The 22,090-nt window shown below is 44.9% G+C and overlaps 1 protein-coding gene across 1 annotated transcript in view; it reads right to left on the reverse strand.

The window, feature by feature from the left end:
* LOC146869242 (complement C4-like) overlaps nucleotides 1-22,090 on the reverse strand; it is a 550,923-nt gene that overhangs the window by 198,481 nt on the left and 330,352 nt on the right. The window contains exons 20-23 of the mRNA XM_085646117.1: nucleotides 16,775-16,914; nucleotides 15,736-15,945; nucleotides 14,719-14,770; nucleotides 12,927-13,016 (exon numbers count right to left, since the gene is read on the reverse strand). Of these exons, the coding sequence (XP_085502243.1) occupies nucleotides 12,927-13,016; nucleotides 14,719-14,770; nucleotides 15,736-15,945; nucleotides 16,775-16,914 (492 nt within the window). The remainder of the gene's footprint in view (nucleotides 1-12,926; nucleotides 13,017-14,718; nucleotides 14,771-15,735; nucleotides 15,946-16,774; nucleotides 16,915-22,090) is intronic.

The following is a 22,090-nucleotide window of genomic DNA, read 5'->3' on the forward strand; positions in this document are numbered from 1 at the left end:
AAGGAGCCTTAATCCTGGGCAGTGGGAGAGGTATCTGGTTTTATGTAAGCCCATCAGCTAATTTAATTTCTGCCCTTCCGAGTACTAATACAGTCACTTTTTCTGCATCACGACTTTCTGTTTCTTTGTCTGCCCCATGGCACTTGTGTTTAGCATACAAAATAGTCAAATCTTGATCCTTGCAGGAAGAAAATGAGTTACTTACCTGTAACTACGGTTCTCCAGTATTGGTATCTTTCATAGATTCACATGCTTGAATCATCCCAGTCCTCGCAGTGGCAGTCCCATGGTATACATATAAAAGCAGTAGATAAAATGACCACAGGCTACCAGGCAATGAAAAGTCAGTGTAATAGCCTATCCACATTCATTTGTAAAAAAGAACCAAAACTAACCAACAGCCAATCAGGCAACGGCACCCTCTAGAACAATCCCAAGAGAGGGTAGGTTCCTCAGATTTTTCAGCACAAGTGTGACATTATAAACCTTAGAGAATAAAGGAAACCTCTCCGGGGAGGGGGGTGGGTGGCATGTGAATCTATGAATGATACCAATACTGGAGAACCGTAGTTACAGGTAAGTAACTCATTTTCTTCTCCAGTATTGGATCTTTCATAGATTCACATGCTTGAACCAAAGTAGCTAGCAGTTTCATAAACATGCATGTTTAATGCACCTTAGAGGATGGTGGATTATAACATACATGCCAATATAAAATACATTAATGAGATAATACGGAACAACAAATCAACCATAAAAGCATATATAAATATATAGATATATATATATAAATGTATATATATCAGATAAGAAAGAATACCTCTAAAATTAGAGGCCTACCTTATTGAAATAGATGACGCAGGACGGCCTGTCCTGCTGCTGCTTCGCTATAAGTTGCCATATCCAGGCAATAGTGCCGCGTGAAAGTATGAGCATTCTTCCAGGTAGCGGCTCAGCAAATCTTGTCCAGCGGGACACCAGCAAAGAGAGCAGCAGAATAAGACACTGCTCTTGTGGAATGCACCTTGGTTTTGGTTGTAAGCGGGTTACCCACCTTTGAATGGCACAATTGAATAGTGGCAGCAATCCATCGTGCAACAGTCCCTTTTGTAACAGCAGATCATAGTTTAACAGGTACATAGGAAACTAGGAGTTGATCCGTTCTGCGCAGATGCTTTGTCTTTAGTAAATAAAATTTAAGGCATCTTTTTACATCTAAAGAGTCAAGATATTTCTCATCTGGAGATGAAGGATTTGGGAAAAAAGTGCATGAAATTACAGGTTCATTAAGGTGAAACTGGGATGGCACCTTTGGAATAAATTTAGGATTTGTTCGAAACATTAACTAATCCTTTGTGAAATGTAAGTAAGGTTCTTTAATGGTGAAGACCTGAATTTTACTTACTCTTCTAGCCGATGTAAGTGCGAGAAGCAAGGCTATTTTCCATGAGAGAAATGTGAGCTCTATCTTGTGGATCGGCTCAAAAGGTGGTTTCATTAACTGAGAAAGGACCACATTAAGGCGCCATTCTGGTGGAGGAGGCCTATTAGGTGGAAAAGTTCTGAAAAGGCCTTTCATGAACTGTTTGATGATGCGAGCAGAACAAAGATAAGAGGCGTCAGACATCCGTCTATATTGAGAGATGGCTGCGAGGTGTGCCCTTATTGAAGATACACCAGACCTGATCTTGCCAGAGAGAAGGCGGGATTTTTTTCTGGGGAAGAGTGAAGAAGGTGAGTATCATTGCGATGGTGCCAAGAACAAAAACGTTTCCATTTCAGCCTATATGTTTTAGTAGTAGACTCAGCATCTTGCCCTGGACAAAATATCTTTACAATCCTGAGGGATACCTAAATCCTTGAACTCAGGTTACAGGCATGCAATTGAAGATAAGCTGGGTGCGGAAGCAGGATCTGTTTCTTGTTCATCGTTAGCAGGGTGGCTGACGGAGGAAGGCTATAAGGATTGTATTGCAACAGCAGGCGCATCTCCGTGAACCAGTGCTGACGTGGCCAACGTGGAGCAATGAGAATGAGTTGGCACGGTTCCTGTTTCATTTTCATCAACACCCTGGAGATCAGGAGGTATGGGGTGAAAAGCATACGCAAAGATTCCTGACCATCTTATCGAAAATGCATTCCCCCATGACCCTGTCTGAGGTTCCCTGCTGGCAAAGAACCAGAATTTCTGGTTCCCCTGAGAAGCAAATAGATCCAAGCTGGGTGTTCCCCATTTTTGGAAGATGTGGTTGAGAATTGATTGGTTGAGTTCCAACTCGTGATTTGATTGATTCAACCTGCTCAAGGTGTCTGCCAGGTTGTTCTTTATTCCTGGGAGATGCTCCGCTTTGATATCTATATGATGTCGTAAAGACCATTCCCATATCTGTTGAGCTTCCCAAGATAGGATCGGAGATCTTGTTCCTCCCTGCTTGTTCATATAATGCATGCAGGTGGTGGTGTTCGTGCGTATGAGGACTGAGGATGCTCTTATCCTTGGGAGGAATGACTGGAGGGCTAGAAAGATTGCCTGTAGTTCCAGAAAATTGATATGCATTTTGGAAAGAGAGACTCCATTTGCCACTTATTTGGAGGTCTTGCAGATGTGCTCCCCAACCTTCCAAAAGATGCATCTGTTGTCAGAACAAACTCTGGAGGAGGAGAAAGGAATGACAGTCCCAGAGAGAGGTTGCAAGGAGATTGCCACCAAAGGAGTGCATCCTTCATGATTGGAGTTATCCGAACTATGTTGTCGAATGATCCTGATATTTGAAGCCATTGGGCATCCAACTGCTCTTGAAGTGGTCTCATCCTTAGTCGAGCATGAGGCACCATGAGAATGGCAGAAGACATCATCCCGAGAAAGGATATGAGGAGATGTAAAGAAGCGCACTCTCTTCTGTAAAGGTCGTGAGCCAGAGATATGATGGTGCTCAGTCTTTCTGTTGACAAGAAGAACAAGATTCCTCACCTTATGAATATCTCCTGCGCCAGCATTCTGCAGAATTTTTTCCTAGCTCTCCATGCTGATGAGGACGTCGGCTCTGCTCGCGACTCTGCATGATGTCACCGGAGCCATAAGAGAGCCTCATCGGCGTGATGACATCAGTTCCACCCATTTTTTCCGTGCCTCTGAGGCGAACAGGTGGACCGACATCAGATTCAAAGTGTACACAGTACACAACATTTGAACCAATATACACAGTACAAAATCAAAAAGGAAAGCTAAACAACATCAGCATTTCATAAAAATGTACCAGATAGAAGGAAGATACAATGTAAAACTACAAGCCAAATAAGGCATCCTTTAAGTTATACAAAGGTGGACAACGGGGAGGAGGGTGGGTCAGTGAGGAATCCACAGGCAGATACTGTATCCACCAGAAAAAGCGTTCCCAAAGGTAAGTAACTTGTTCTTCTGATGGATACATCTGCCTGTGGATTTCTCACCTTATGAATAGATTCCCACAGCAGTCCCACTTCCGGAGGAGGGTGTCCATCTTTCTTATACCAAAAAGTCCTGCAGGACAGAGCGTGCAAAATGGCCCTCCCTCCTCATTTCGGAATCCAAGCAATTATGCTTTGCGAAAGTGTGGAGGGAGGCCCTTACAAATGTCCAACACAGGAACACCTCGTGCTAAAGCAGAGGTGGAAGACTTAGCCCTAGTAGAATGAGCTCTAATACCCTCAGGTGGTTCCTTACCAGCAAGGGTGTAGCAGATCTTGATGCACAAGATGATCCACCTGGATAGAGTGCGCTTGGGCACAGCTTTGCCTTTTGAGCATCCAACGTAGCCCACAAAGAGCTGATCGTCCAAACGTAAGTCCTTTGTCCTGTCCAAATAAAAGCTCACCGCTCTTTTAGGGTCCAGGTGGTGAAGTCTCGCCTCCTCCTTGGAAGGGTGAGGGGGAGGATAAAACACAGGAAGAGTTATGGACGGCCCCAGATGAAAAGGAGTAACTACCTTAGGCAGAAAAGCAGCCCTAGTGCTGAGGACCATGTATGGTCAAAAATGGGGGTTTTGAACTAAGAGCAGGAGGCTCACTCATCCTCCTTGCTGAGGTAATGGCTACCAGAATGACTGTTGGTAAGGCGTTTGATAAATTTCAAAATGATAGGAGACTTAAATAAAGATGGCTGATCAGGTAGACACAGAAAAGCCAATAAGGTCGACAAATAGCCTTTAACAGTAGCCACAGCACAACCCTGCTGAGCCAAGGAAAGAGCAAACTGAAGAATATTCGACAAGTGGGCCTTTAAAGGGTCAATGGATCTCTCTCGACACCATTTAACGAATCTTGACCATCTGTAGTAGTAAATGGACTTGGTGGAGTGTTGCCTGGCCGATAAAATAACATCCACCACGTCATGCGGGAGAGAGAAGGAACTCATGTTGCCCCGTTCAATCTCCAGGCATGAAGGTGCAGGCTCTGGAGGCGGGGGTGTAGAACCTGCCCCTATGTCTGCGAGAGGAGGTCTTCCCTGAGAGGGAGACGGAGCGGACGGTGCAATGAGACGTGAAGTAGATCTGTGTACCACACCCTTCTTGGCCAATCCGGGGCGATCAATATGACTTGGGCCCGGTCTTGGCGAATCTTCCTCAGAACCCAAGGGTATGGGAGGAAATGCGTAGAGGAGTTGAGAGCTCCAATTCAACTGAAACGCGTCCCCCAACGCCTCCTGCATCGGAAACTGGAGACTGCAGAATGACGGGCAAGCGAAAGTGGCAAACAGGTCCACCCGAGGAGGACGACTGAGACTGTCCGCACGCACATTTAGCAGCCCAGCCAGATGATTTGCCATCAAACAAATCCGATGGTCCTAAGCCCAGGACCAAAGTCGCAATACCTCTCTGCAGAGACGGTACGACCCTACTCCTCCCTGCTTGTTGACATACCACATCGCGGTAGTGTTGTCCGTCAGGACTTGAACCGACTGACCGCGAAGGGAAGGGAGAAAGGCCTTGAGCGCCAAACGTATCGCCCGCAATTCCAGAAGATTGATATGAGACAATTTTTCCTCTGAAGACCAAAGACCCTTGATCTCCAGATCCCCCAGATGAGCACCCCACCCTAGGGTAGAGACATCCGTTATCACTGTGGCCACCGATGGAGGAAGATGAAAGGGCTTTCCTTGAGACAGATTGCCCTCCACGCTCCACCAAGACATATCCGCTGCAGCTTCTCTGGAGATCCTGACTGAATCCCTGAGATCCCCGTTGTTCTGATACCACTGCCTGCGGAGACACCACTGGAGCGCTCTCATGTGCCAGCGTGCATGGTTGACCAACAGAATGCAGGAGGCGAACAGACCAAGCAGGCGAAGGACCTTCAGAATTGGAACAACCGCTCCATTCTGGAATAAAGGGATCATCTCCTGAATGAAGAATTCTTTGTGGAGGAGGAAATGCTCGACACACAGTAGTGTCCAGTACCGCCCCTATGAACAGGTTGTGCTGAGGGGGCACCAGGTGAGATTTGGGCACATTGATTGAAAAACCCAAGTTGAACAACAGTTGAGATGTTACACGCAGATTATGAAGCACCAATTCTGGCGACTCCGCTTTGAGCAGCCAGTAGTCCAGATAGGGGAAAATAGGAATCCCCGACCTTCTGAGATGAGCTGCCACCACTGCCATCACCTTTGTGAAGACTCGAGGTGCAGTAATAAGACCGAACAGGAAGACCGCAAACTGGTAGTGCTGCGACCCAACCGTAAAACTAAGATAATTCCTGTGCGACTTCAGAATGGGGATGTGAAAATATGCATCCTGTAAGTCGATCGACACCATGCAGTCCTCTTGCTGCAATGCCAGAAGAACCTGAGCAAGGGTCAGCATCTTGAATTTCTACTGCTTTAGGTAAAAATTCAAGACCCTGAGGTCCAGGATCGGACGTAACCTGCCGTCCTTTTTGGGGATCAGGAAATACTGGGAGTAGCATCCCTGACCCCTTTCCTGCTCCGGAACCACCTCTATCGCACCTTTTTGTAGTAATGCAAGAACCTCCTTCTGCAGAAGAAGCAAATGGTCCTCTGAACTAAAACCTTGGCAAGGAGGGTAAAGAGGAGGAAATTCCTGAAAGGGAAGGGCGTACCCATTCTCCATAAGGTTTAAAACCCAAAGGTCTGTCGTGACCGATTTCTAACCTTGCAGAAAGTGAGACAGCTGACCCCCTACAGGACCCACATGATCCAGGATGGGGGATCTAGGGCTGCTTTCCTGCAGTACCAGAGGGAGCGGGGGCAGCAGAAGAGGAGGAGATGAGATTGCGGGCAGAACCACGTTGGCGACCTTTGACACTTCCTCTATAAGATTTATAGAGTGGATTTTGCTGCTGCTGCTGAGGTTGACGGAAGTTGCGAAAGGAAGACCTTCCAAAAGCCTCGATATTACTTGTAGCCTAAACCTCTCGACTGGGTCTACAATCCCAATGATTTCACCATGGCTCTGCTATCCTTAAACCTTTGTAAGGCCGAATCTGCTTTTTCCCCAAAGAGCTTCGACCCGTCAAAGGGAAAATCAACAAGAGTGGCCTAGAAATCGGGAAAATCCAGAAGAACGAAGCCAAGCCTGACTTCTTGTAGCTGTGGAGGAGCCCATAACTCTGGCTACTGAGTCAGCCATATCCAGGACTGATTGAATAACCTGTGTAGCCGCAGCCTGAGCGTCTGACATCTCTGAGCTCTCCTCATCAGGTAACTTGGGGGCCAATTGTTTTGCCGAGTCCATCAAAGCATGTATGTAACGGCCCAACAGAAAAGTGGCATTGGTCGATTTCAGTGCCATGCTAGAAGAGGAGAAAACCTTTTTAGCCGACTGTTCCATTTTCTTTGAGTCCCTGTCAACTGGGGCCTGTGGAAAAGCACCTGAAGATTGCTTGGAGCAGGATGCCTGCACCACCAAACTCTCTGGAGATGGATGAGAAGAGAGAAAATCTGGATCCCCTGGTGCAGTCCTATACCTTCTAGCCACAGCCTTAGAAACGGCATGCAAAGAGAGTGGTTTACGCCAAACCTTGAGAATAGGATCCAACAAAGCTTCATTAAAGGGTAATAGAGGCTCAACTATGGAGGAAGGTGAATGCAAAACCTCTGTCAACAAATTTGGTTTATATTCGGCAGTAGGTAACTGCAAATCTAAAAGCTCCGCAGCTTTCCTTATCACCAAATGGTATGGAGCTACCTCTTGAGGAGGTGAAGCCCTTGTAGAAGAGAGTTCCCACTCTGGAGAGGTATCTAAACCACTTGCCTCTTGAATTCCCTCAAATTCATCCCGAGACTCTTCCAACTCGCCCTCCTCTACTTCCTCTCTACAATACGGCTCCTCTTCTAAAAGCCTCTGAGCCTCTCTCCGAGAACGAATCTGCGGACGCGGCATTGCTGGCGTCGTACGTGGCACCGATTGCTCCGGACCCAGCGTCGAAGGAGGCTCCGAAGGAGGCACGAGATCCACATGTGGCCGAGAGGAAGGCTCACCAGACGGTGCCGAGAATTCTATCAACGGCGTTGAGACTCTCGGTGCGGGAAATTTCCATGACGCGCCATTGGCATGAAGGGCATGAAAGGTGCCTAGGCATAGTGCTGGGGCACCCCCAAGTTGAATGCCAGCGGACCCACAGGACCAGAAGGTTCTCCAGATGGGAAAGCCGCCCTTGTAACAACTCCATGCATAGTATTTAAAAAATGCGACAGATCCGCCCCTGGAGCCGGGAATTGTGGATATGGATTCGAGCCAGTAAACGGGGAGTGTCCGACGTCGGAACGATCGGATCCACTGCCTAATCCACCGGTTCAATCTCAGGCACAGAAGAAGATGGAACACCCTGAACCGACTCGGCGTCGACTGCGCCGGAGTGCCTCTAGGCGAAGGAGACTTCTCTGGAGTTGCACGAGGAGAAGGAGAGGGTGAAGGAGATACAAAGTCCTTATGGTGACGTCAAGGGGCAGGCGAAGGCGACCTGAAAGCCTTACCCTTCGTTGAGCGGCGCCGAGATCCATGTCTTCTTCTTTTCTTGTGCTTTCTCGACTTCGATGTATGTGAAGTCGACGACTTCGACTTCGACTTATTACGCTTACGCCCTCTACCTTCTTTCTTCGCCTTGGCCAGAAACAACTTGGCTTCTCACTCTTTAAGTGCATTAGGATTCATTTTCCTGCAACAGGTAGAGTCCTCCACGTCGTGATCCGACGACAAGCACCATAAACAATCTTCATAGGGGTCAGTGATGGACATGTTTCCCCCACATTCCCTACAGGGCTTAAAACCAGACTCCCTTGAAGATGACATCACTTCTAGCAACAGTTAAAACAGAAGGAACAACAAAGTAACTCCACAAAATATGGAGAGTGCTAGAAAACCGTTACGCGTCGCCGGTGCGGAAAAAAGGGAACTGACGTCATCACGCCGACGAGGCTCTCTTATGGCTCCGGTGAAGTCATGCAGAGTCGCGAGCGGAGCCAACGTCCCCATCGGTGTGGAGATCTAGGAAAACATTCTGCCGAATGCTGGCACAGGGGATATTCATAAGTTGAGGAATCCACAAGCAGATGTATCCATCAGAATACCTTGTTTTGTAGAGTGTCTATAAGTGCTCCTAGAAATGTTAGTCGATGAGAAGGGGCAAGAATGGATTTTCAAAGATGGACTGCCAGCCCTAGAGAGCGGGATAGTTGCAGGCAGAAAGAGATGTCTTCTGAAGCCTGATGAAGAGAGGAGGCTTTCACCAGCCAATCGTCTAGGTATTGGAAGATCTGTAGGCCTTTAAGCCGTAGAAATGCTGCCACGAGAGCAAGGCACTTGGTGAAAACCCTTGGAGCTGAGCGAAGAAATACGAATTGTTCAGAAGTTGTAAGATCTCCTGAAGAGTAACCATGCGAAAGGATTTCTTCAGCAGGTACTTGTTGAGCTTTCTGAGGTCTAAAATGGGACGCCATTCCCCCAACTTCTTTTTTATCAGGAAAAAGCAAGAGTAGAAACATTTTCCTTTTTGAAAGCGTGGAACACGTTCTATTGCTCTTTTTTGAAGCATTATCAAAGCCTCCTTCTTTAATAACTGAAGATGGGGTGGCTTTGATCTTTGAGGTGGGTGATGAGGTGGCGTTGTGGTAAACTCTAGGGTATGGCCATACCTTATTATATCTAGGACCCATTTGTCTGATGTTATTTCTTCCCAATGATGCAAAAAATTTGAGAGAAGGGTTTTCTTCAGAGAATACTGAGGTGCGGCAGGAGGCAAAGCGTTGTCACTGTTTACGGCCCAAATCTCTGGGCTGAGCCTGTTGTTTTCATCTAGGCTGTCTGGAGTAGGCAGTCTGTGGCGGTGCATGATATTGCTGTTGCTGCTGGTAGGATGGCCGGTAAGAGGTGTAGGTTTGAGGCTGGTATCTTTGATAACCTCCTCGAAAAGAATAATTTCCTCTGCCCCGGGCTCCACGAAAGAGGGTCTTTCTGTATTGGAGCGTTCCTAGAGCCGTAGCCCTGTCTGTATCTGTTTTGATGGTCAGCAAAGTGTCATCGATATGCTTGATTCACCATCAAATGGCATTTCCAATATCTTGCTTTGAACTTCAGGGCAGAACATAGTTGCCTTCAGCCAACCCTGGCGTCTCAGGACAGCGGCTCCAGCAAGCTGACGGAAAGCCAAAGAAGCAATATCCATTTAAGCATCAATAATCTCGGAAGTTGACCTTTCTCCTTCAAGCAGGATTTTTCTAGCTTCCATTTTCTTGTCTTCCGGAAGGAATTCTAAAAATTGGGCAATGACCGACCACATCTGTCGATCGTACCTGGCTAAAATCGCAAGAGCGTTAGCAGCTCGAACAGTTGCTCCTGATGTGGTTGTGAACCTTTTCCCAATATTATCCGAGCGCCTCCCTTCCCTGTCAGTTGGAGCAGTAATGGCTGGTAGAGCGTTCCTCGATCTCCGTTGTGCGGCCTGAGAGATAACAGAGTCAGGCTTAGGATGACTTATTAGACACGCTGGAGCATCATCCGGAGCCTTGTATTTCTTGTCAATTCTGGGCAAGACAGGGATAACTGTGGCTGGTGTCCTCATTACTTTTAGTCCCTCTTCCCATATGTGGTCAAAAATAGGTATAGACCTAACCGATTTTCTATATAAGTCTTTAAAATCATAAAGAAAGCAGTCTGATTGCTTTACTGTTAGGGATAGTTGAAAACATGATGCTGCTCTCTCAATTAAACCATGAAAGCAGCTGATGTCTTCTGGTGGAGACTCTATCATCTGTGGAGATGGAGACACTGGTGTAGATATGACATAGCAAAACACACAAGATGATGGACGGAATGTTGCACATTGGCAAAACATTCACCCCCAGTCACAGATCTGGGTTTAATCCATCGTTATTTTGCTCACCACGCCACCCCAGTTCAAACATGGCCAAATGCAAATCAGTCTTGACCCTGTGCCTCATGGGAACAGTCCAGATGGATTTAGGCCCAGATCTCTGTACTGGGGTGAATGTATGACATTGTTCTACATTCTGTCCATCAACTGTTGTTTTTGCATTTGTCACCCCGAGTGGGTAGGGGATGCCCAGACGTGGGTCCCGTGCTCTCCATGCCACTGGAATCAAGCTATCCTGGCTGAAGAGGGGTGAAACCCGAAACCTGTCCTAGGATGCTTGTTTCCAGTCCAGGGAGAACCTGGCTTGGCAGTTCGGGCTGGACTGTTCCCATGAGGCACAGGGTCAAGACTGATTTGCATATGGCTGGGTTCAAACTGGAACGGCATGGTGAGCAAAAAAACAATGGATTTAGGCCCAGATCTCTGTACTGGGGTGAATGTATGAAATTGTTCTACATTCTGTCCATCAACTGTTGTTTTTGCATAGATATGACATAGTCATCCCATTCCTCTCCTGTTTGACCTTCCTTTTGAGGCTGATTATCCTCAACTTCTCCCTCATCTGAGGTATCTGGATGTTGTTGCGGCCAACTAGTATCTCCCACCAGGGAGGATGCAGACACAGGTATTGAGGTACGAGGTGGTGATTCAACAGGCGGTGGTGGCGGAGGAGGTGGAGGAACAGGTGCTGATGGAAAACGTGTACGATAATCTCTTAATAATTCCTGAAGGTCTTGAACCAATGCGACAGGAAAGTGGACCATAGGTTCAGAAACTGGCTCCATATATTGGATTTTTGCATGAGGAGGGTGATATTCCTGTTGATAATATCCTCCATAATCCTCGTCATCATCCTCCTGATACTTTACATGTAATTGAGAAGGACTGTCAGCCAATCCAAACATGAAGGAGGTACAGGAGACACTATCGCAGGATTTTGCAAAAATTGCCTCGTCGACGGTGTTGTCGATGAGAACGTCGTCGACGGATACACTGGCGTAAGCTGCAAGGAAGATGGACGCTTACGACCACGAGTGGGGTACATCGTTGTCAGCTCATTGACGGAAACGGTGTCTGCGTCGTCGACGAGGACATGATAGAGTAAGCTGAAGCCGTCGTAGGTATCGTCGACGAGATTCACCGTCTCCGACGAGGTTGCTGACAAAAAGGTTGAAGTAGTCATCGTCAGTGTTGCCGTCGACAATGAGGTCGATGGCGGTACAGCAATCGTCATCACCGGAAGTGTTGTCGATGGGACTGTCGTAGAGTCTGTCATCGGCGATGGAGATTTTTTCGACGATGAGGAAGAAGAATCTTGTTTAGAAGATGGTTTTTTCGTCGACGGGGATTCTGAATATAACGCTGTCAGTGGTACAAGGTTCTTTGAGACAGAGATCTTCATTGAATGGATCAAAGAATATTTGTCTTTTTTATGGCTTTTCTCAACAGTAGGAAATGGAAGCTTTCCTTTTGGTGAGGTACCTTCCTCCTCATGACGAGACCTTTCTGATGTCTTTTTCTTGGAAACTTCAGGAGAATCAAGAGATCTCTCTCTCCTTTTAGGTGTTTCCTTTAAGGCCAGTGAGGTAGAGATCTCCTCATCCTCAGAAAGAACACCAGATTTTGATTTAAGTTATTGAAGCCAAATTAATAATCTACCCTCCCTGTCCTTGAGGAGCTTTGTAGAGAAGGTTCTACAGATTTTGCAGTCTTATACCTTGTGTTGAGGGTAAAGGTAGTAGATGCAGTTCTTATGTGGAACCTCAGCATGTAGTCTCTTTTTACCACATAATCCACATGACCTAAAGAGTCCTTTCTTTGAAGATTCAGACATTTTTTAAGACAAACTCTGCTACAAAACTTGAAAAACAGAGAAAACTGAGCAGAGCTCAGGGAGACACGCTTTCACACGACGTGCGGTAGAAAATCTGAGGAATCAAGCCTTTACAAAAGAATGTGGATAGGCTATTGCACTGACTTTTCATTGCATGGTAGCCTATAGTAATTTTACCTACTTCTTTTCTATGTATATCGTGGGACTCCCACGACGATGACGCGGATGATTCAAGCATGTGAATCTATGAAGGATCTAATACTGGAGAACACTGAAGATTTCTAACACACAATTGAAAAGCTTCCTTTAAAGACGCATATTTATGTTGCTTTTCTGCCCTCTAAGGACTGCTTTTTAGAATGTAACAATACATGGAGTCTTCCTTTGGCATTGCCACTTTCCAACTTATATAACCTTTTTTACAAAGTGGTCACAAAATCCTATTACACTGTCAATGTTTAAAAAGGAAAAGGCACATATGTTTTTCAGGAGAGCGTTTTGAATACTGCAGTGGTAGTTGTTTGGTGAATTGTGGCACTGACAGAGCAAACCTATTTTAAGAAGTAATTAGAAATTAGTCCAAAATATCCTTGTCCTTCCTAACCATCCTAACCTGGACAATGGGGGGTTCTTCAAATGGCCAGAACAGGCATTTTTAACCTAAGACAAATCTACAATTTGCGGTATTTGAGGCAACAGGATAACAACTGAGGTCTGGACTTACCGCTGACCCGCACGCTTATTCTAACATCTCCTTCGGGGATCAAATTTGACGGCTCTGCCCCGGGAATCTCAAATGCCCTGCCCTGTAAATCTGCGATAGGAACAGACAGAGGAGTGAAAAAGAAGACAGTGAGAGGCGGACACAAACAAGGTTGAAGCAGACCAAAACCAAAAACAACGAAACTTCTTTCTGCTGGTTCAATATACAAATGTGAGATCTTTAGGAAAACTGAAAAGAGTACCAAAGGTAAGGACTTCAATTTAGGATAAACATTATAGATTTTACACAGCACACCGTGTCTGGGTTTACTCTATTTTATGTCACGAGAAAGTATTATTAAGCAATTCTTGAAGAAGGTGTTGCTTGCACTTTATAATTTACACAACATAATGAATAACAGGGGACCATATTATTGGATAGACTGGGTAATTATTTACCAACTCTTGATATCAATATTGCGTGTTTTTTACATTAACTAACACACATTGCTCCAGGGGTTAATTTATTATGGGATAGACAGCAATATCATTGGGCAAGTCATGAAGTATTGAATTTGTTTTACATGTTCCACAATACATTACACCAGGTGTTATTCTGTTTTAGAACAGCTAGTCATTTCACTTTGTGATTCTTGAAGGAGACTGCCTCAGGGTTTACAATTATTTTAATATAGATGGTAATAATATTTAGTTATTAGTAGTACATGTGTTTAATATTATAAACATTAGACTCAATAGAGCTTTTTTTTCTGTAACCTTCTGGAATCTGACAAGGGAATGGCATTTGATGTCACAGGGTGCCCAGAGAAGAATGAAGCGTGAGCAGAACTGGGAAATTAGAATAATTTCAAATTAGAATTATTATGGGTGTATCCACTTTAGACTATTTTGTTTGATATGAATAATACTTTTATCATTAGACCAGGCCAAATACCATAACTTATTCATGTTACAGTTTTTTGTGTTTTCTCATAGTTTCTCAATAGTTGTTTTTCATTAAACATGACATTAATAGTCATCCCTCCCTTCTACTGGATGTGTGCATTTCCGGGGGAGTTTTGATAACAAAGTGTGTGCTCTAATTAAGAAATAAGGACTAGGATGTCAGGCATTTTCTTAGTTAATGTCCTAACAGAAGAAGAGTCACCTTTGGATATAACTCAACTGGGCTTTAGAAGACTAAAATTCCCTACCCAACCCAGAGACCATTTTTTCCATATAATCTGCAAGGAAACACAAAACTGCTACAACATATTTAAGCCTGGATCCCTAAACCAGCCTTTTGTAGCATATAATGCCTTTAGAGGTCTTCACCTAAGCACAATATTGACCAATTGTGTAGGGCACACCACACACCAAATTGTTCCTTGCAGTGATTATTAATTAGTATTATTGTTACTCAATTGCTGATCACTTCTTTTATCCACCGTAAAAGGCTAAAAGGCTCTTGGATTGAAACCTGTGACCAGCAGATTCTCAACCGGTGTTGAACAGGTTTTCCAGCCAACCGTAAATATTTTTCAAACATCCAGTACTCTACCACCATCCAGAACAATCTTATGCAAACATCCTGGATCTAAAGATCTACACTCCTCCTATAGGCTGTAATGCATCTTACCAATATCCAGTCCTTAACGTTCCCACCTGAAAGTGGCCCATAGGTTCCCAAAGGAAAATTCTCATCATGCTGGACAATGTACAGAGGCACTGAAAAGAGTATCAACAACCAAAAACAATGTACTCTAGGACCAGCACAGAAACACCAACCTTTGGACATGAGGAATCATACTTACCATTGGTGTCAAGATTGTATGTTTGTTCTTCAAGTTTAGTTACTCCCTCTCTCTGCCAAAAAAGGAAAGAAACCATAGGATACTGGCGAGATGGAGTGAGACAGAGAGATTGAGAAAGGAGGTAGAGAAACTGATAATGTGGACTGTCCAGGAAGAGATCTGGGGAATATAGAGGACTAGACTAGAGAAAACTGAATTAGACACCTCTAGGTGCAGACCTGCATGTTCTAAATTACACAGAATTTAATACTGGATGTGGTCTGCTTTTTAGGCACTCTCAATTTTGGTGATGTAGGGAATCAAGGCACACTTGCAATCAAATATCTAGGAATCTGGCAGCTGATTTCAGGCTTTATTTTGAGAATCACTTGCTTACATACCACTGAGCGATTGTGTTTGCCACCAGCTATCTTCTCCACTTTGCTACCAAGCCAGACGGGTTTATATGTATCCCAGCCTACCACTAAATCACATGATAACTTGCTAAACTACATATCAACAAAGCCACTAGGTCAGTAGAGCATAACAAACTTGTCCACCCCTTCACATCTGAACTTGGCATCTATACCATGCCTCAATCCGGGCACTAGACCCTATTGCAACTTTACACGAGCACTAGAGCTCATTGTAACATAACATCTAGACCACATCTCATAATCAGCTACCAGTTCATATCATAACGTAGCAACAAGGCCAAGTTAAGACATAGCCACTGTAACTCATACCACTGTGGCCTCTGGACAACATTTCAAGTAGGCCAGTAGATCTCATGTCAGCTTGATGCCAAGGCCACATCTCATCTTACCAACTAATCCACATCTCGAACTAGCCATTGTGCCACATCGTAACTTAACCATTAGGAGACATCTAAACGTGAGACACTACACCCGCTCACCTCATTACTCTTTGTGAATGAGGAAGTACTGGAAAATGTACTGAGGATTGTGAGGGGATTCAAAGAGACAAGATAAAAAAGACACAGAGGGATAAAAAAGCAGACTACTGAGAGTTACTCACCACAATTTTTAGGAACTTCGTGATTTTATCTCCACCGCCAAGTGGTCCTTGAGCCAACACAGTGACGGGGATGTTCACCTTCGTCATGGGCACGATGGAAAAGGGCACTGCAACTGCAGAATTTTGGGGCACCAGCACCTTGTATTTTTTCTCCGGACCTGACGTGGCTTGGCTGCAGAGTCCTTCTGTCCTTCCCAAAGACACCTGGACCTAATTAAAAGGTTGCCAGCAGAGACCAAAGCGTGTAAACAGGAAACATACAGCACTGTTATTGGTTGACCTTCAAGAGAATGTTGCTACTAAATACTAAACATGGAATTATTCAAGAGTAGTGAGACTCTGATACAGAGGTGACAGTGCCTAAGGCAACCATCAGTACAGAGTGATGGAGCAGGGTATGCGACCTGAAGTGTTTGACGTTCATGTGCGCTGAACCAACAAGGACAGCTACTGCTCCCTATGAGCTTAGAAGGAGATGTACTGGTAAACAGAGATGACCTTGTCAGGAGATTTGTTGACTGACTTGACCTGCAGGACTTGGAGAACGTTGATTTCAAGCCTGTCTATGGCCCAGCCACTTTGACCTTTGAGGCACACCTGCTTGATAAGTAAACTCTTTGTTTCTCACTGGGTGCTTCATCTATGTGGAACGGATGGAGGTTTGGTTTGGGAAAATCATGAGACCAATCAGTTTGCAGTTAATGTATATTCACCTGAGGCCGTGCGAGGTTTCCAGAGATGATGGCTAGTATTCAGCTTCCAGGGTGGTCAGTGCAGTCATAGCAATATGTAAATTTATAATTATGACACCACCTTGCTGCAGGAATGATCCTCACCTTCTATGCTGACTGGCTTGGTCTTCAGACCAGCTCAGCAACTGACTATGTCTGCAGAGGAGTTAAGTAATCCTGAACTTACCTATATATAATTACTTTGTTGATATTTTTTCTACTACATTCTGGTAGCATAATATTCTGTAGTTGATACTAATGTGGAATAGCTTGTCACTTCTAGTTAGATTACCCTCATGTTTGCTTACCTCCAGATCCTGCTCAACATAGTTGTAGAGGGTTGGGCGAATCTCTAGCTGTTCAAAACGCTTGACAGAATAGGGGAGAGGCAGGTAAATATGAAAAGGCTGGAAAACCTTCACTCTAATTGGTTCCGCAATACAGAATCCTAGGAAAACAAGAAGAAGATAATCAGGAAGGCACCCTTTGTATCTGCCTGTGAATAAACATGGGTGATCTAAGGACAAACCTAGGGATAGAGAAGGGAATCTGTGATTTTTTGACTATGCAGTAAGGAAGAAAAGGGGCACTAGTCATGGGAACTCAGGCCTGTATGCGTAAGTCATCTGGTTCTAATCCCCAGAGTAAGGAGGAGTGGAAGTGGCAAGAGCGACTTGTGATTTTGCAGGAAGAGATATGGACTGGTGGTGGGAGCTCAGGTAAGAATACAGACGTCCACGGGTTCTATTCTTTACTGTGAGAGAGAAGAAGGGCAGGAGCTCCTCAGGGTTTTGAGGGAAGAGCTATGCACAGGGTTACAGAGAGGAACCCACAGGTTCAACGGGGTGTAAGGTAGAAAGTGTGAGCTAATGTCCTAGGGCTCCTATGAACTATGAGGGAAGAGGTGTGGGCTAGTGCTGGGAGTTTAGGGAATAAGCAGGAGTCCCATGGTTCTAACCCTAGCTGTGAGGGAATATGTGTGGGCTAATGGAAAGAGCTCCTCAGGGATGATGTGGGGCTAGTGGTAAGAGATCCTCTGGGGTTTGAGGGAGGAAGGCATGAGCAAGTGGAGAGCGCCGGCCTAGATACTTTGGTCCACTGGTTTTAGTTCTACTGTGAAGAATCAGTGCGGGCTAGTGGCTAGAGATGCTGAAAACTTTGAAGGTATTGTGTGGTGGTGGCATCCCAGGCCTTAAGACAGGAGTCCCCTAGTTATAATTCTGATTGTGAGGGAGGACGTGTGGTTTAAGGACACAAGTTCGTTATGACCTAAAAAGAAGAGATGTGGGCTGGTGGCAAGAGTTCTTTGGAGGATGATGCGTAGGCTAGACTTGAGAGCTCTTTAACGTAAGGCTGATAGGGAGAGTCCAATGATTTTAGACCTGGTGTGTGCTGAGAGATGTAGTCTTGTAGAATGAACTCCTCACGGCTTTTAAGGAAGAAGAGTGAATTGTTGGTGAAAGAACCTCAGGGTTTTGAAGAGGTATTGGCTAGTGGCAACAGCTAGCAAGACCTTGGGAGAGTAGCTAGTGAGCAAGTGGTGTGAGGGAGTAGCTAGTCAACCAATGGTTCCAATCCTTGCCATGCCATGTTATGCTATTTTTATTTGTTTAGTACGCCAATCCCCCATGAGGGTTTTTGGGTGCTTTGCAGGTGGGCAAGCAGCTGTCGTCTGCTGAGGTTAATCAAAGTGCCATATTTTCAGCTTCTTGCAGAACCCGAGAAGCAAAGAGGAAGCTTGGATGTGGTGAGGGAGGTTGTTCCATGTTTTGGCGGAGAGATATGAAAAGAAACGGGCTCCGGCTATGGATTTGCGGATACAGGGAATGCGTGCCAGTGAGGCGCCTGGGAGGTATGTATTTAATTTGTATTTATTTATTTATGTATAAAGTTTTATATAGCGCGAACAAGACCCCGAAGGATATCAGAGCGCTTTACAAAAGGGTGGAAGGAAGGTCATGAACCCAATATCGACATCAAGTAAGAATACAGAACATGAATAATCGCATGATTCACAGACAAATGACACAAAGGAGAGTAATACAATAAACAGGTATATAGCGGGCTACAAAGGGGACACGTAATGCGGTAAAGAAGAGCAGCATCACATGATGGAACAATGGTTATAGGATCAATGATTTCGAGCCAGTGAACCTAGCCCAGATTAAGGTAGGAATTTTGTTTGCAAGCAGTTGTTGAGGAGATTCTGCGTACGTCTGGTGGAAGAGAGTTCCATATCTTTGGGGCAGCGCCAGAGAAGGCTCGGTGACAAGTTCTCTTTTTGCTAAGAATGAGTGGTTTCAGGAGGAAAGTGTTAGCGCTTCTTGAGGCTCTCCCACCACAGGATAATTCAAGCTTTTGTGCTAGGTACCTGGAAGTTTTGAAATGCAGGGCTTTGTGCTCCAGAACGGCAATCTTTAATTGAATTCGAGCTCCATAGGGTGAACATTTGAGAGAATTTAGGACTGGGGATATGTGCTCATTTCATTTGGTACCTGTGACCAGTCTGGCCGCAGCTTTCAGTGATGCCCTTAGTGGAGCAAGGGTGTATTTGGGAAGGTCACAGAGCGTAGCACTGCCGTAGTCTAGCCTCGGCAAGACCAGTTCTTGGACCACCTGCTTGAAATCCTTTTGTGGCAGGAATTGTTTGATGTTTCTCAGGGTCCTCATCAAGTGGTTAGCTCCCTTACATACATTGCTGATATGATTTTTCATATTCAGGTGCTTGTCCAGGGTGATTCTGAGAGATTTGGCTTAGTCTATGATGAGGGGGTGCAATTGAAGGCTGTGAGGTGATTCAGCCAAAGGTCTAGCTTGGGGATGTGGTTAGAAATGTATGCGGTTATTGTGTGCAGGGCTGTTGTATAGTACTTTGTATGTGTGGGTGAGTAGTTTGATCTGGGTAATTAAGTGGATTGTGAGCTAGTGCAGTTCTCTGAGGAGTCGGGTGATGTGGTTGCAATAAGGTAGATTGAGTATGAGTCTTGCTGTGGTGTTTTGAACAGTGTGGAGCTAGTTCAGGAGCTTCTCAGTGATTCCTGTGTAGAGTGTGTTGCCGTGATAGACTCGGCTGGCATACAAGGCCTGTGTAACTGTTTTCCTAGTGTTCCCAGGTAGCCGTTTGAAGATCTTTTGTAGCATCCTAAGGATGTGGTAGCAGGAGGCGGTCACTGCGCCTATTTGGGCTGTGATGTTGAGCTTGTTGTCTAGGATGCTTCCAAGAATTCTTGCATTTGTGGAGGGTGTGGGTGAAGGTCAGAGATTAATTGGACAACAGTTATAGATCTCGGCAGAGGCTTTCCTTCCAAAGATCACTACTTCAGTTTTGTCTGTGTTTAGTTTGAGGCAGTTGTTTTTTTTATCCTTGTGGTTACTGCGGTCATGCATGTGGCAATGTTGTTTTTGTAATAGGGGCCTTGTTAGACAGAGAGAGTAAGTTGAGTATCCTATGCTTAGGACAGTATTTTGAGGATCTGATGAGGTCTGCTATTGGAGTCATGTAAATGTTGAATAACATTGGAATAAGGGATGATCCTTGGGGCATTCCAGATATGAGGTTCTTGGCCTTCAATGTGTAGGGTTGCATGTTAACTCTTTTGTTCTTCCTATGGGAAGGAACAAGTCCAGTTGAGGGATTTTGTATATGGCTTTGATTTTGTCGCTGAATAATTCTGAGAAGTTGTCACCTAATTCTTGCGAGGGTGTGATGCAGTTAGTAGTGGCGGCTGGTGAAGTTAAGTCTTTGATGATTGTGAATATTTGTTTACCACTGCTGGAGCTTTTGCCTATGCACTCCGATAGAGCCTTCTTTTTTCTTGCCCTGAGGGAGAAATTGTGGCCAAATTGCAAGAGTTTGGACAGACTGTGGCATAATTGTGAGCGCTTCAAAGAAAATGTGTGGGGTGGTGGCGAAAGCATCTCAGGGTTTTAAAGGAAGTGGTGTGGGCAAGTAGTGTGAGTGTGTGGGCTAGAGACAGAAGTCTGTGGTTTTTTAATTGGACAGAGAGAGGAGGTGTAACCAGCAGTGAGAGCTCAATTGAGATTCTGAGGTCCATGGCTCTAGACTTGGTTTTGAAGGATAAGTTATAAGTCCATGTGTACTCACCTTTACTGTTAGGGTGGAGGCGTTGGTTAGCCTAGTGCTGACTTTCTAGCTGTGAAGAAAACTTGGAGTATAGTAGAAGTTACTCTGTACTCTAGCTATGAATGGATGGGTTACAATTCAAGCTGTGAGGTAGGTGGTGTGGAATAGCACAGGACTTGAGGCAGGAATTTATGCATTAGTTACTGCATTAATTAAGAAGTCATGGCATAGTGGTGAAACCTACAGGTTAGAGTCGAGCTCCATGGGTTCAAGACATGCAAGAAAAGAAGAGGTCAAGGTAGGTAATGACAGCCTAGAGCTAGAGTCGGGCTTTATGGGTTCTTGAACCCGCTAATCATTTGCCATGAGATGTTGAATCCACAAGCCTTATCAATGAAAAGACACAATTAGGATTTTCTGTTTTCAGTTTCTATTTTTGGTAAATTCTGGTGGTTTTTTTCAGTGTTTCAAGTGATTTCAATACCTTAAAAACAAGCATATGCAATGCAAATAGGTCTCGCATTTGTGAGTTAGAGCTATTGACGTTGTAAATGGCAATGTTTTTAACTACATGTTTTATTTTTGGAGTGAATGTATGTAGTGTGCAAAATCCCTTGGAAAGGTCCTGCACTTCGTAATAAATATATTGAAAAAGACGCAAAGTGTGGATTGTGTCAACAATTGCTTGCCACGTACCTCATGGGTGAAGTGTCGACACACATGCACACCGTGGTGCTTTACTAATGCGAAACTCATTAATAAAAGTAGTGCTTACAGACTAACCAACGCGATCGGGATCGGAGCACAGAACCGAATCCCGGTTTCTCTTTCATTTTCTAGACTATTTGACTCACTCTCCTGCGTCTTGGCTAGCCCCCAAACTGGGGGAGGCAATAAAGTTAGCCAAGGGGGCAGGGGGCTTCGGGGCTACATGAAAATGTATTCATTGTCTAGTTGTTAAAAGTCGCCCGGTGCTATTAGTTAAAAGTGTGCAGATTTAATTAAGATATTACTCGCATCTATGAGAAAATCGACATCAACTAAACAAAATGCCAGAATGCGTGTCAGTTTTCACAGTGTTTTAGACAGTACTGGTTGCTTAGTTTCATTGCATTCATTTTTGTATTTATTTTTTTACACAGCATCCAAAGTAGGTTACCTAACCCCAAAGCCCTGAGTTGTTAAATGACCCATAGAAGGGAGTGTTTTACAGGTGAGCAAATGTGTCCAAATGTAATTTTGGTGGTGCCATGTTATGATCAGCCAATGAGGTACTCGATGAGCAGGTATTTAACTACACGTTCAAAACGTACGGTATTGTGGCTGTTGCATGTTTGTACACAACCACCTCTTTGAATGTGTTTATTAACACAGAGCTCCATCTACCAGTCAGTGCTCACAGAGGGGCGACTAAAGCACAGAACAAAATGTATTCATTTATCCTGAGTGTGAAGGCACCCGGAAGGCTTAGGTACCTGCCCAGAGAGGCTAGGGATCCCAGCGCTTCTACAGACTCTGCCGTGCTCCTCTGCACCAGCGC

This window comes from Triturus cristatus, chromosome 1_1 (assembly GCF_964204655.1).
Source record: "Triturus cristatus chromosome 1_1, aTriCri1.1, whole genome shotgun sequence".
Taxonomy (NCBI): Eukaryota; Metazoa; Chordata; class Amphibia; order Caudata; family Salamandridae; genus Triturus; species Triturus cristatus.